At 37.9% G+C, this 14,186-nt stretch overlaps 1 protein-coding gene and 1 long non-coding RNA gene across 2 annotated transcripts in view; one reads left to right on the top strand and one right to left on the bottom strand.

Annotated features, from left to right (window-relative positions):
- LOC134756778 (uncharacterized) overlaps positions 1-14,151 on the top strand; it is a 36,878-nt gene extending 22,727 nt beyond the window's left edge. The window contains exon 3 of the long non-coding RNA XR_010129934.1: positions 13,051-14,151. This is a non-coding gene — a long non-coding RNA (uncharacterized lncRNA). The remainder of the gene's footprint in view (positions 1-13,050) is intronic.
- EIF2AK3 (eukaryotic translation initiation factor 2 alpha kinase 3) overlaps positions 1-14,186 on the bottom strand; it is a 70,581-nt gene that overhangs the window by 4,740 nt on the left and 51,655 nt on the right. Inside the window, exons 13-15 of the mRNA XM_004031375.5 lie at positions 13,203-13,983; positions 9,406-9,573; positions 823-924 (exon numbers count right to left, since the gene is read on the bottom strand). Of these exons, the coding sequence (XP_004031423.3) occupies positions 823-924; positions 9,406-9,573; positions 13,203-13,983 (1,051 nt within the window). The remainder of the gene's footprint in view (positions 1-822; positions 925-9,405; positions 9,574-13,202; positions 13,984-14,186) is intronic.

Genomic DNA, 14,186 nt, shown 5'->3' with positions numbered 1-14,186 from the left:
CTTGATCTCTTGACCTCGTGATCCACCCGCCTCAGCCTCCCAAACTGCTGGGATTACAGGCGTGAGCCACTGCACCTGGCCCAGAGGGCTACTTTAAAATGACTTTCAGTCATCCCTATAATCCCAGCACTTTGGGAGGCCAAGGCAGGAGGATCACTTGAGCCCAGGAGTTTGAGACCAGCCTAGACAACATAGGCAGAGCCCATTTCTACAAAATGAATAAAATAAAATTAGCCAGGCATAGTGGCACATGCCCGTGGTCCCAGCTACTGGGGAGACTGAGATGGGAAGATGGCTTGAGCCCAGGAGGTTGAGGCTGCAGCGAGCTGTGATCACACCACTGCACTCCAGCCTGAGCGACAGAGCAAGACCTTGCCTTGAGGAGAAAAAAAAAAAAAAAAAAAAAAAAAAAGACTTTCAGTACTATCTGCTTTAAAGGCTGTGGTCATGGTTTATTTTGAGAGGAAAGAAACCTAATTGTGCTTAATCTGCCAGCTTTTAAATATATGAGTGTGTGGCCCCCATTACCTTGTGGTTCCCCTAGATCTTTACTTATAACAAACTGAGTGCAAAACATTGTTAAATTGTGATGAATTTAAGCAAAAACTAAGAACAAACAATCTAACCAAACAAGTTTTTGAAGACTGAGCTTTAAATGGAAGCAAATAGTCTAGAACTCTCTGTGTTACTCACATCACCTCTTTCACTTTTAGTTAACCAATCTGCTGGTACTAAGAAGAACTAAGTCTTTAAAAAACTCTTTTGTAAATGTTAGATTATTTTCTGTTTGAAACTTTTTTTTTTAGTAGGGAGGGTACTTACCCTGACTCTCTCCATCTGAGTGCTGAATGGATACAGCAATTCAAATAGAATCAGGCCTAAAGAAAAGATGTCCACTTTATGAGAATAGCTGTTTCCATGAATCTGAAATCCCACATAAAGAAAATTTAAAAATTAACACAGAGACAGTACAGTTGATATTACAGCATTATTGAATCCCAAAGTTTACTTAGTCACTTCTTGGTTTAAATGCAAGTACATGTGTAAAAATGTTAGCAAAGAGTTAATCTCCCAAGTCTCTTTTCTTCACTACTACACCAAGAGTAATTAAACTACTCAGCATTACAGAAGGAAAGCCCAGGTATAGCTCTGAGATATGCATCAGTAAAACAGGCCCCTCGGAAACCTGGAGACTTGCCATGCTAAAAAAGTTTGTGGGAGCCAGCAAAATCTGCTCGACTACCCCTGAGGTGAGGTTTTTCAAAGGGAACGCTATCTAAAGCAAATCTTTCATTTCTAATCATCTTAGTCCTAACCCATTTTTATGAGAAAATCTTCATTACTCCAAACCACTAATCAACTGTAGTTAGCCTTCATTAGGGCACTTAATTACGGATACTTTGCATTCTTGGTTGTATTTTTCATGTGTATATTTCTTATTCTTCACAACTAGATTATCAAGTCCTGGAGGAAGGGAAATGCTTCTTTTGTGTTGCTATCGTCCAGCACTCGGGCTAAGTATAGAGAAGGCCCTCAATAAATACTTAGTTGTTAAAATGAACAAATGAATTACAACAGAACTACTCGATTAAAGAAAGCATTATTTAAATTAAAATTGACCTTTTGGTGACTCAGAAGAACCCCTTTATTTGTGAAAATTTCTTTAGGGATATAACATGACATCTGAGAAATTGCCAAAGAAGGGAACTTTGGAAATGCTCCATACCAGTACTTCTTAACTGGGGAGTAGAGGTGGTCACAGGGCAGTTGCCAGGGTTTATGATCCCTTCACAACTTCCCCTCTAAACCGTACTTGGCATCTGTCTCCCTGGCCTTCTGCGCAGCCTGCCTGCCTCTGTGCTTATAGAAGAGCAGATGGAAAGCTTCAGTGACCACATCGGTGGCATCACCCTCTTCCCTTCCAAGAGACTGTAGCAATCTGAATCCTGTCTCACTTCTTATCCCTGGGGTTTTGGAAGTGTAAAAAAAAATGTGCAAAAACAAATCTTATAGGGGAACTGAAAAGGACACCCTCACACACTATTTGGAGAATATAAATAAACACAAATTTATAAGAAGCAACTTGGCAATAAATGTTTACTCCTGCCTAATGATCCCATCTAATTTTACCCACCCTAGGGCAAATGGAAATGTGTACAGACATTTGGGTATTTGGGTACAGGGATAGTTACCCAAGTGATATTCCTAATAGCAAAATTTACAAGTAATTAAAATGTCCCAAATGAATGTTGAATACTATGCAGCTGGAAATCTTTTCTAAGAATATTTAGTAATATGGGAAATGCTTATATTTTAATATTGTATCCAAAATGTTAGAGTAGAATTCCAATTTTATTTTCTAAAGTAAGGTGTAAATACATATATATAGATATACACAGAGAGAGAGAGAGAAAAGGAAATAACTGCTGTTAATGTCTTACAGATATTTTGGTAAGTGATTTTTACTTTTTTGTTATATGTCCCTATACTTTCTGTATTCCCTAGAGGACAGATTGATATATAATGCGTTACTAAATTTATTTATTGTTTCTAATGTCATTAAATATATTTAAAAAAAAGAAGTGTAGCCTCATGAACGCATGAAAAGTTATTTACAAAATATCTAAAAAATAAGGAATTAGGAGGTAGAATATATCCTTTGAGTTTGAATTGTTTAATCGCTGTGTGCAAATCTAGAACTTAACCTGTGTTTCTTCGTAATTACAAACAAGAACAAAGTAACCATGGGTCCTGCTCATTTATTTCAAGGATGAGAAAATTAAAAGAGTTCTAATAATAAATAATTTTAAAACAATGTTTTAGTATAGCTTCTAAGGCTTGGGTAAGATTGTACAATTCATACAGCCCAACTATTTTGAGCGACTTTTTAAGGAGCACTTTATAAAGTGACAGTTTCTGTGTTTAAAGAGGATTAAGAAGCTAATTAAGACTGTCCATTTTTAACTACCAAATTTTAACCACTATACATTGCCATAAAATTTCTACAGCTATCCTAATTTTCTAGTATTTTCAAGAATACGAAATATAGCTTCAGTTGTCATCAACCTCTTCCTTTCTCAAATGGCAACCCATTTCCAAGACACACACACACACACACAGCAGCCACAAGCCACACTACAGTCAGCACAGAAGTGTGTATGGGGTGGCCAGGACTACCTGGTGTTCATCTTTTCACTAGCATTCACCTTCACTCATCCACCAAACACTTATGAAACTATGCACATTCTAGGTGTTGTTTCAGGTGTTAAGAGTAGAATGAGAGACAAGCTAAGTCCCTATACTGATAGTTTAAATTTCACAGGGAAAGAAAAAAGAACCTCAAAGAGTTAAAAATGCTCTAAAAAGAAACCAGTGTAATGGGATGGACCCAGGTAGGGAGTGAAGGAAGAAGCGTCTCTTTTAAATAGGGCTGGGTGGGAGGGGCTTCCCAAGTTGTGAGCCTTCATTAATAAGCATCCAGATAGAATTCCTTTTATTTGTTTTCACAATATTTAAAATGTAAAATTATTATTTCCAGCCTCTTAAATAATAAATTTTTAAAAACACAATTAAAAAGGTGTTTTTTTTTTTTTTTTGAGACGGAGTTTCACTCTCGTTGCCCAGGCTGGAGTGCAATGGCAAGATCTCGGCTCACTGCAACCTCCCACTCCTGGGTTCAAGCAATTCTCCTGCCTCAGCCTCCCGAGTAGCTGGGATTACACGTGCCTGCCATCATGCCTGGCTAATTTTTATATTTTCAGTAGAGACGGGGTTTCACCATGTTGGCCAGGCTGGTCTCGAACTCCTGACCTCAGATGATCTGCCCGCTTTGGCTTCCCAAAGTGCTGGGATTACAGGTGTCAGCCACCATGCCTGGCCAAAATACCTCTTTTTTTTTTAAAGGGGTTTCACTCTGTCACCCAAGCTGGAGCACGGTGGCATGACCTTGGCTCACTGCAACCTCCACCTCCCAGCCTCAAGCAATCCTTTCTACTTCAGTCTCTCAAGTAGCTGGGACCACAGGCATACACCACCATGCCCAGCTAATGTTTGTATTTTTTGTAGAGATGCGGTTTCGCCATGTTGCCCAGGCCGGTCTCGAACTCTGAAGCTCAAGCAATCCACCTGTCCCAAAGTGCTGGGATTACAGGCATGAGCCACCATGCCCAACCAAAACTGTTTTTAATATCAATTCTGTTATATGACTATGTAGAAAAATTGGATCATACAGAAAAGTCCAAAATAGATTAAAATTCATTTGAAGTCCCACTACTCAGAAGCAATGACTGTTGATATTTTATGGCTCTTCTAGTCGTTTTTCCTATAGATAGAAATATGTATTTATAGTATTTTGATCTTTCATACAGTTTTAATTTTTCCTTTCACCAGGCCTTGGCCAGATCATTTGAGCAGGATGATTCAATTACCAGGGCCAATAGATTTATTTTATTTATTTTTCTACGTAACCCAGTTTGGATACTTTTGGTTGCAACCAATTGACTATATATGAAAGTCTCCTATAAATAAAAATCTCTTCTGTATCTCTTCTAATTTCTAAATTTATTTGTGATTTTCCCCCCTTAAGTAGGTATCTGTGCTAGAGAGGATTATCTTTATTTTAAACTATTAGAAACAACCATGGTGATGCTATTTTACTGTTTCACCAGTATCAATTCTTATGTTTGTTTTCCATCTTCTTGGCTCCTCCCTGCCTTCTACTGAGCAGAATTCTAATCTCTTATACAGTAATGTGCTATGTAATGAAGGCCTGAAAATAAATTTATCTCCAAATGGAACTTTGAAAACTTCCTATAGATTTCACTATTTTTCATTTCTTTCATTTTTAAAAAAAAGTTTTTTACATTTTCTTTTAAGATGGGGTCTATTTTGCCCAGGCTGGCCTGGAACTCCTGGACTCAAGTGATCCTCTCACCTCACCCTCCTGAGTAGCTGAGATTATAGGCTCAAGCCACAGTGCCCAGCTTCTTTCATCATTTTCTTAATACTTTGTATGAGTATTTTTACTTCATTATTGACCTGATAGTTATTTTTAAAAACTCTTTTGTTTTTTTAAGTTCTAGGGTACATGTGTAGGACGAGCAGGTCTGTTACATAGGTAAACGTGTGCCGTGGTGGTTTGCTGCACTTATGAACCCATCATCTATTGACCTGATAGTTATTTAGGAGGGTTTTAAAATTTCCAGTTGGCCAGGCACAGTGGCTCACGCCTGTAATCCCAGCATTTTGGGAGGCCAAGGCGGGAGGATTGCTTGATCCCAAGAGTTCAAGACCAGCTTGGCAATATAGTGAGACCTCGTCTCCACAAAAAACAAAAAAATTATCTGAGCATGGCGGTGTGGACCTGTAATCCCAGCTACTTGGAAGGCTGAGGTGGGAGGATCACTTGAGCCCAGGAGGCAGAGGCTACAGTGAGCCAAGATCACATGACTATACTCCAGCCTGAGTGACAAAGTAAGACCCTGTCTCAAAAAAATAATAAAATTTCCAGCCAGCAAAACAGAAGCAAAAGCAAAAATAAAAACAGACAAAATTATAAAAATCAATTTATAAACCACTATACCCTTCTTTTAATATATTATAATCATAAAAAGGCATTTACAATATCTATGATATTTCTTTGTGGCCTAGAAGTTCAAAATGAAAGTAAATATAATTTATTCATCAATAAATCTTCAAATAGCAACTATATATAAAGCTTAGTATTTTTTTACCTAGCTTCCCTTTCTAACCTTTTTTTTTTAAATTATAATCCAACCTGAAGTTTCCCTTTCATGGGGATATTTAAACACATCTATTTATTTGTTGTCATAACTAATATTTGGCTTTAGCATCACTTGTATTTCCATATCCTTTCCCTTTGCTGCAGTTTGTGTTTGTCGTCTGTAAGTGATACAGAGGTAGAAATATTGTTTTATTATTCTATTTGCCAAATTTAGCTACATCAAGTACAAATCCCTACTCCCATCTTTATTTTCCATGTTCTTACCATCGTCCATTTCCTATCTTTGTTAATATAGGAATGACAAACTCAGCTTATAATGATAAGCATACTTAAAATTATTTGTCTTTTACTAGGAATACATTTTGGATTTTATTCTCATTTTGGTATCAATATTCACAAGAACCATTGGCACATATCATTCATTGGGTTTGATGTCTATTGCCAATTTTTATATATTTCTCATCTCAAATTAACTTTTAATAGGTAACACATTCGGATGGCTCAAAAAGAGCTAACAGTAAAAGTTCCCTCTCACTCTGTCCCTCACCGGCCTAGCCCCACCAGTTACTTCCCCTCTGCCACTGCCCCCATAGCCATTTGTTTCTTACACATCATTCCAGAGTTTTTTAATGTAAATATAAGCAAATGTGTATCTCTTTTCCTCCTTTACACAAAAGGTGTACACATTTCTGCATTTTGTTTTTTTTTCACTTAAGATACTTTTTTGACTCTTAATATGTAAAAATGCTTGATTTCTTTTTTCTTTTTTTTTGAGACAGAGTCTTGCTCTGTTGCCCAGGCAGGAGTGCAGTGGCAGGATCTTGGCTCACTGCAACCTCCTGCAAAGATGAAATACAAAATAAAAATTCACATTGTAAAAAAGAAACACTTGACTAAGGTAAACAATGCAAACACTTCAAAAGGATGCTCTATGACAGTAAAACAAAGTTGCCCTCCTCAAAGGCAGTTCCTATTACTGGTCTCTGATATAATCTTTCAAAGATAGTCAAATCCAGTGGTTCTTGAAGTATGGTCCATGGATTCCTGGGGACCCTAACACCCTTTCAAAAGGTCTGCAAGGCCAAGACTATTTTCATAATAATACTAAGATATAATTTTTCACTGTGTTGACATTTGCACTGACAGAACCTAAGCATGAATCAAGCGAGCAGTGCCAAGCTGTACCAGTAGCAATTACATTCTTCAGCACCACGTGCTCACAGGCAAAACCAAAAAACATTTCACTTAAAATGTCCTTAGCAGTAAAAATTCTTAATTTATTAAATCTCAACCTTTAAATATACACCTTTTTAATAATCTGACAAAATGGAAAATATTCAGAAAAACATTTATGCTCCATACCAAAGTACAATAGTTGTCTCCAAGTTTGATACCTTGGATATGCTAATAACCCTGATCCAATCACTAAATAGTGTATGTATTAAAACGACAGTATGTACCCCATAAATATGTACAGTTATGAGTCAATTTAAAAAACAAACTAATTTTAAGAAGTTGAGACCTGCTGATGTAAGCATAGATTAGCTTGTGAATATCATTAGCATTTGTGCAATTATTTGAGTTACAATATGCTCTAGCTGCTCTTTTCACAGAACACCATTTTGACTTGAAAGAATAATTGGTAGACAAACTACAGTTATTGAGACTTGGACACTTGACAGAGAGTTTCTTTTTTTTCTTTTTTTTTTGAGATGGAGTCTTGCTCTGTCACCCAGGCTGAAGTGCAGTGGTGCAATCTCGGCTCACAGCAACCTCTGCCTCCTAAGTTCAAGCAATTCTTGTGCCTCAGCCTCCTGGGTAGCTGGGACTACAGGCATGCATTACTATGCCCAGCTAATTTTTGTGTTTTTATAAGAGACGGGGTTTCACCATGTTGGCCATGCTGGTCTCGAACTCCTGGCCTCAGGTAATCTGCCTGCCTCGGCCTCCCAAAGTGCTGGGATTATAGGTGTGAGCCACTGCGACTGGCCAAGGGACACTTTCTTAAAGATGAACAATGAGACCGGGCATGGGAGCTCACGCCTGTGATCCCATCACTTTGGGAGGCTGAGGTTCAAGGATGGCTTGCGGCCAGAAGTTCAAAACTAGTCTGGGTAACACAGCAAGACCCCATCTCAAAAAAATATATATATATATATTTTTTTTAAAGAGAAAAAAAGATGAACAATGTGAGAATGGCATTTCAAGGAAAACTAACAGTATTTGTTGCCAATGATAAAAGTTGAGCTTTTAAATGAAAATTAAAATTTTGGAAGATTTCAATCTACCAGTGGGAATTTGATAGCCTCCTAATACGTACATACAGCCTTTTCTGGTGAGATTGGTGGTTGTATTAACCAAAGTGACTTTTTATATTACATAATGAACTGTGATGACTTTTGGAATAGTTGCCAAACTTAGGGAACCAATAGTTTCCAAATGACTAATGCACAATGTAAAGTCAAGCATGGGTACAAAGATCCATTCAAAGTACAAAATGGACCAAGGGATGTTAAAAGTACCAGAGTACAAAATATTCATGAATGGTTTTAGATTTCACAGTGTAAATGACTTTTAAGAAACTATCATTTACTAAGTTTTGATATACTATCAAAGACAAAATATCTACAATTACTTGAAATATTGCTCTTCTTTCCAACTACATATCTGTGTGAGGCCAGATTTCCTCATGTACTTCAGCCAAAATAACATACTGCAACAGATTGAACACAGAAGCAGATAGAAGAATGTAGCACTTTTATAAGTCAGCTTTAAAGAGACTGGCAAAAATGTAAACAAATGTCACTCTAATTTTTTTTTTTTGCAGGGGAATTGGTGCCTCTAATTTTTTTTTGTTTTAGAAAATACTTTTCATAAAAATACCTTAAGATGTGATAGGTTTCATTGTTATTTAGTTGATTTAATAAAGTTTTATAAATTTCTCTTTTAACTTCCAATATAACAAATATTGATAGATAAAATTTTGTTAAGAAAACCTTTTGGGTTCTCAGTTATTTCTGCAAGTGTAAGTATGTACTGAGCCCAAAACGTCCAAGACCCGCTGCTCTAAGCATAGAGAAGCTTGTGAAGATCATTTGCCTGGTGGTGGCTGAGCATGCTCGCCTGATGCTTCCAGGATGCCCTGCTCCCCCAGCTCTTCCAGTCCCTGCCCTGATTACAGTGCTTTTCCTGTGAAGGCCAAGCAGCCCACAAGGCAACACCTGCCAGCCTGTGTGCCTCTATTTCCTACTGTGGTACATGCTGGAAGTTGCCTATGAGTGACCACAAAGGGCAGCTCAGTAGTACCTCTGGGTCTAGCTGGCTCTGAAAACAGTTCCAACACAGTCTACACAAGGCAAACGAGTTAAGTTTGGGAGGGTGGCATTCAAAGTCTCTTTCCAAATTCCTGGTTGCTCTCAGGTGTTTGTTCAGGGGGTGAGTGCATTTTATGCGTTGTATTTTTCTTAATCCAGCCCCAATTCAGGTTGTAGAAACTACATCTTAGCTGTGTCACTATTCCACTACTGGAACACTACTGCCAGTTTTCATAATTTTCAGACTTACTGGGTTTTAGATTACTGGGTATTTTAATGAAAACATGAGAAGAGATTCATCAGGTACATCTGCTGCTGTGCTAGTAAGTAAAGGTCTGAAAAACTCACCTGCTCTGGGCTCATATACAGTTTGGTCCCTACTTGTCCTGTGTGTCTGGCATAAGCTGGCATTGGGGTCAGAACCGTCTGCTCTTCCTCATCCTGGTCCATTGCAGTCACTAACCCAAAGTCTCCAACCTTGACCACATCATCCATTGTAAAGAATATGTTGGATGGCTGGAAGGAATACAACAGACAAAAGTACAGTGGGTGTGCATGGAGGTGAAAAAGTAAAGAGAATTATTTAAATGACTACAAAGAAAAAATACAACAAACTAGATATTTTCAAGCATATTTCTTAAAATGGGCTAACAGGAAAATAGTGACAATTTTTCTGTGCCAGACAAGTACTGCTAGTAAAGAAAAGGGAAGGGTAGCAAAAAGTGCTAGTATTTATTGAACATCTACTTAAACCCTTTGAGGTGCACATTCCCTAGGGATCATGGTACTTAATCCTCAATCTTATTATTCTATATATTCTTCCCAGGCAAGCATCTCTACACTTATGACTTAAAGCCTTAATAGTTATAACTAGTTCATAAATAGAACTTGCAATGGGCTAGGCACTGTTCAAAGCAGTTTACTACTACTAACTCATGTACTACAACCCCATTAGATGAGTACTAACCCCATTTTACAGACATAGAAAGTGAGGCCCAGAAGTTAAACAAATTGCCCAAGGTTACCCAACTAGCAAGTGGTGAAGCAGGGATTCAGACCTGAGCAGTCTGGCTCTATGAGGAAAGGACCTTGTGATCCACTGCCACGTGCCCAGATTTCAGTCCAGTTCTTGCTCTATGGTAGCTAATTACTATTTGGTGAATGAATGAAACAGACCGATCTTTTGGTTTGCGTCTGAGAGGGGGATATAGATTATCAGAAGGGATAAGAGCTCTTCACTACTACTCTATGCTGCCTCTCGTAAAACCTCTATGTTCTCAAGACTACATCTACTCCCAGATCTCTGCCCTGAGTTCTAAACTCATATGACACTGTTTATTGAATACATCTAACCAGAGGTCTCATGGGCTTCTCAAACCCAAGGTGCCCTACATGAAATACATCATCTCTCCCTCAGAGTCTACTCTACTCTGCGGGTAATATGACCACCATTCATAGCCTTTGAAATGAGGAAAAAGGAAGCCATTTAGCTCATGAAATTGAATTTCATCATGTTTCAAATACTGCCAGAAAATAACATTGCATTCCCAAACTCTAAAATACCATTCAACGATTTTGACTTGGAAGCATGAAGTTATTGTGTATAAGATCTATGGTAATAATCTGCAGCTCTCCAATAAATAACTTTGTACCAGAGGCAATAATAGACTATCCTGCATTAAATGTCATCTTTCTTCCCAACTCCCAACATCTGATGGCAGTTGTTATTTACTGAACCCTATAATAGACAAGCTTTTTGGCTTGGCTTGTCTATCTCCCTGTGCTTGCAGCAGAAGTATCTTGACTTTACTTTGGGAACTTCCTTCTTGCTGACTGTGCAGCAAAACCCCATGGTTAGTGTGGAAGGCATCCATGCTCTACAAGTTGCTTACGCCAATCCACAGAATCCCATTGCCTGGCTAGGGATTGGGCTTGTTGAGGGATGGGTAGGTGTCCTTGGTTTAAGTAGAATAAAATTCTGGATAAATAGTGGGAAAAAGCAATACTTTTCTCTCCACCCTCTACCCCACCAACTCCAAAAGACTTAAATAGAAACAAGAAATGGGGAGGACAGAAACCAGGTTCTGGCTAAATCACTTGATCTCAGCTAAAGCTTTACCTGAATTCTCAACAGTTTAGCCAGGTGGGCTAACAGATTTCCTTTTCTGGTTAAGTCAGTATAAACGCTTCTGAGTGCAAAGAAAATAAAATTCAAAATAAATGGTATGACCATCTAGAACATTCAGGCATTGTACTGAGACTATAACAGGTAAAAGAAACAGATATGGTTCATACCCCATAGAAACCACAGAATAAATAATCCAGGTGTGATGAGAATAATGAAGAAGGACCAGGTTTCTGTCAGAACAGTGTATATCAAGAGGAACTGAGAAAAGCTCAGAGTGGAGAAAATAGAAGACTAGAAGTTAGTCTGAAGAGGCAGGAGCCAAAGTCCTGAAGACAAAAATGTGACCAAAATATAACGGGGAGAGGGCCTAGAAGGTTTAACATTGAGCTCAAAGATTTAGGTCAGAACGTAGCAAAATATACAGCTTTTTCACCCAGGAACAAAAATCTTGGCTTTTTTTTTTTTTTTTTTTTTTGGTTGAGGGGGTGCACTAGAAATCTTTAAAAGGAATTGTCTTCTACTTAGAAAGGAATAAACCTTTCTGATTTCTAGAAAAACTAACAGGAATATTAACTTTCTTCTTGCAATTTTTCTGGTGCATAGACAATTACAGAAAAATCTTTAGACAACATTGTAGCATTAAATGGATATTTACCAATATCTCATTTACATTATAAAATTAGCAGAATATTCATTATTAGTGAAAACATGATTCATTGTCTTTCAAGTTGGCATTTGTGTGTACAGCAAGTGTTAAGTACAAGAAGAATGTGTATTTCAGCTAGTTGTTTCCCACCTAGTGATAAGCGTTTACTATATTCAAACCTAAATGCTAGTATTCTCTCAAATTAGGGGTGTGTGGTCTCCTGTAAACTGTCTTCTCCAATCCAACCAAATAATTCATCTCTGAACTTTTCATTCAGTGCAGAACAATTCTTGGCAATCAGTTTGGGCCCACGTCAAAATCACTGAAGCATAATGATTTATATGACTAAATAACAATTATATTAAAAAATAAGAATTATTTCTAATTCCTATTCTTGTTACCCTAAAACTCTTAAAATATACCCAAGAATTTGAAAACCTACTGCTGATTTTAGAAGAAAATAACTTGTGTCCAAATAGCTACTTTTGTGCCTGAAGCAAGTCTGTGGTTACATAAAACTGAAAAGACTTAAAATGGATCCACATCTATCAAGACTTTAAGCTACTTTCATCAGAAAAGTATTTATACATTCACTCCACATCTACTGGTGATGGCTAAGAGTATATGGAATGTGGGAAATTAGTTACATAAAAGTTCCATGTACTTATTTTTAGAAACACTACTACGGAAATGTTTTAGTAAGACTCTTTAATAATTTTGCATATTATATTACTACAAAATTCACTACCGAATATATTGAAAATAGAATCCAAGGTTTTAGAGCTATAAACAGTCATCTGGTTAACTATTTGCTACCTTTCCCCATTTGGCTTCTTACCCCTTCCCCCAAAGTCTAAACAGTTCAGAAAAAGAAGCAAAAGTATGGAGGTTTGCCCCAATTCAAGCTGGCTAATGAAGGAACCCATGTCTCTCTTTCCATTCGGATCCCTTTCACCATGCTGCTTCAGAGCCCTGGAGGTATTGGTGTCAGGGTTACTCAAAACCATAGAAAAACAAAAACAAACAAACAACAACAACAAAAAAACAGGCTATATCTGCTCATGGTGGATTTTACCTAAAGATTCTTTTTTCTTTTTTTTCCCTCACCTGGACTACTGAGAATACCTTTTACAGTAAAATGAACACAAACACATTACTGAAGACAATGAATGCATGGTTTGCCTAAAGTTTTCAGACATAAGACTTCTTATTCTTGCAGCAGGCCCCTTCAAGGCTACTTTCTCAGACCTCTGCTCTCAGATGCTTTTACTCTCCCCAACTCTTAAGGATCCTTCAGAGTACTGCAAGTACTGCTCTGAATCACAAAACGTCAGATTGAAACCCCAAGGGTGATGCTCCAAAAATACAGACCTTGAGGTCCCTGTGCATCAGTCCTTTACTGTGAAGAAACTCCACTGCCTCTGCGATCTGCAGGAAGATGTGCAGACACATGCTCCTCTCTCTCTCCTCTATGGTACATCGTCCATTCATCCAGTCTTTGAGGTTTTCTTTTCTGCACAGCTGCATTTGAATGTAAAGATACACCTTTGGTGAACTGGGCTGGAGTTTTTCTGTGGTGTTTTTAGTGAGATCTAAACTTAAAGTGGTTGGTCTCAGAGGAGAAATAGACAATGTAGCTTCAGAAGAAGATTTGCTACTGGTGGGCTTGAAAGCAGTTAGTTTATTAGCACAATGGTTGCCAATATGCAATCGATTAGTTTTCGGCTCTTCTTTAGTGGAAGCATTATCACAGCCAGAATCTTCAAATACTATTGAAGAGGAGGTTCTCTCCCTTGACCTTACATAAGGAGAAGCTTCAGAAGGACAAAGTTCAAAGGAGTGCCCCTCATCATTGCCATCCATAGTACCATCTTCCACATCACAGTCTGTAAGGCAACTGTCCTGGAGGTTGTATGCTGCATCCACTGACTCACTGATGTCCTCATGGTCCATTCCTGAGAATTCCAGTGGTGAGAACTGGCGCTCAGATGAACTTGTCTGGTCACAGGAAATCCCTACTGAAAAAGACCTGCTTCTTTGTGGTGAAGGAGCTATGATTTCAATATGTTCTTTTGTAGAGAAAGGATCCATTCTGCGTATTTTAACTGATGGTGCATCCATTGGGCTAGGAGAGCTGAGTGGCCAGTCTGTGCTAAAAGTGGGAGAAATACAAAGGGGTAAGAGTGAATATATATTGATTCAAGTACCTGAACTGCACCCTCTGTTTAAAAAGCTTCAACTATAATAAGGCCACTTACCAAATGACAAACAACAAAACAACATACAAACTAAATAAAAACATGCAATGTGACATACAGAACATCACATTCCATTCATTCATTCCTTCTAAAAAAC

This window comes from Gorilla gorilla, chromosome 12 (assembly GCF_029281585.2).
Source record: "Gorilla gorilla gorilla isolate KB3781 chromosome 12, NHGRI_mGorGor1-v2.1_pri, whole genome shotgun sequence".
Taxonomy (NCBI): Eukaryota; Metazoa; Chordata; class Mammalia; order Primates; family Hominidae; genus Gorilla; species Gorilla gorilla.
The sequence above is the reverse complement of the archived record's forward strand: the minus strand, read 5'-3'. Positions and strand labels throughout refer to the sequence as shown.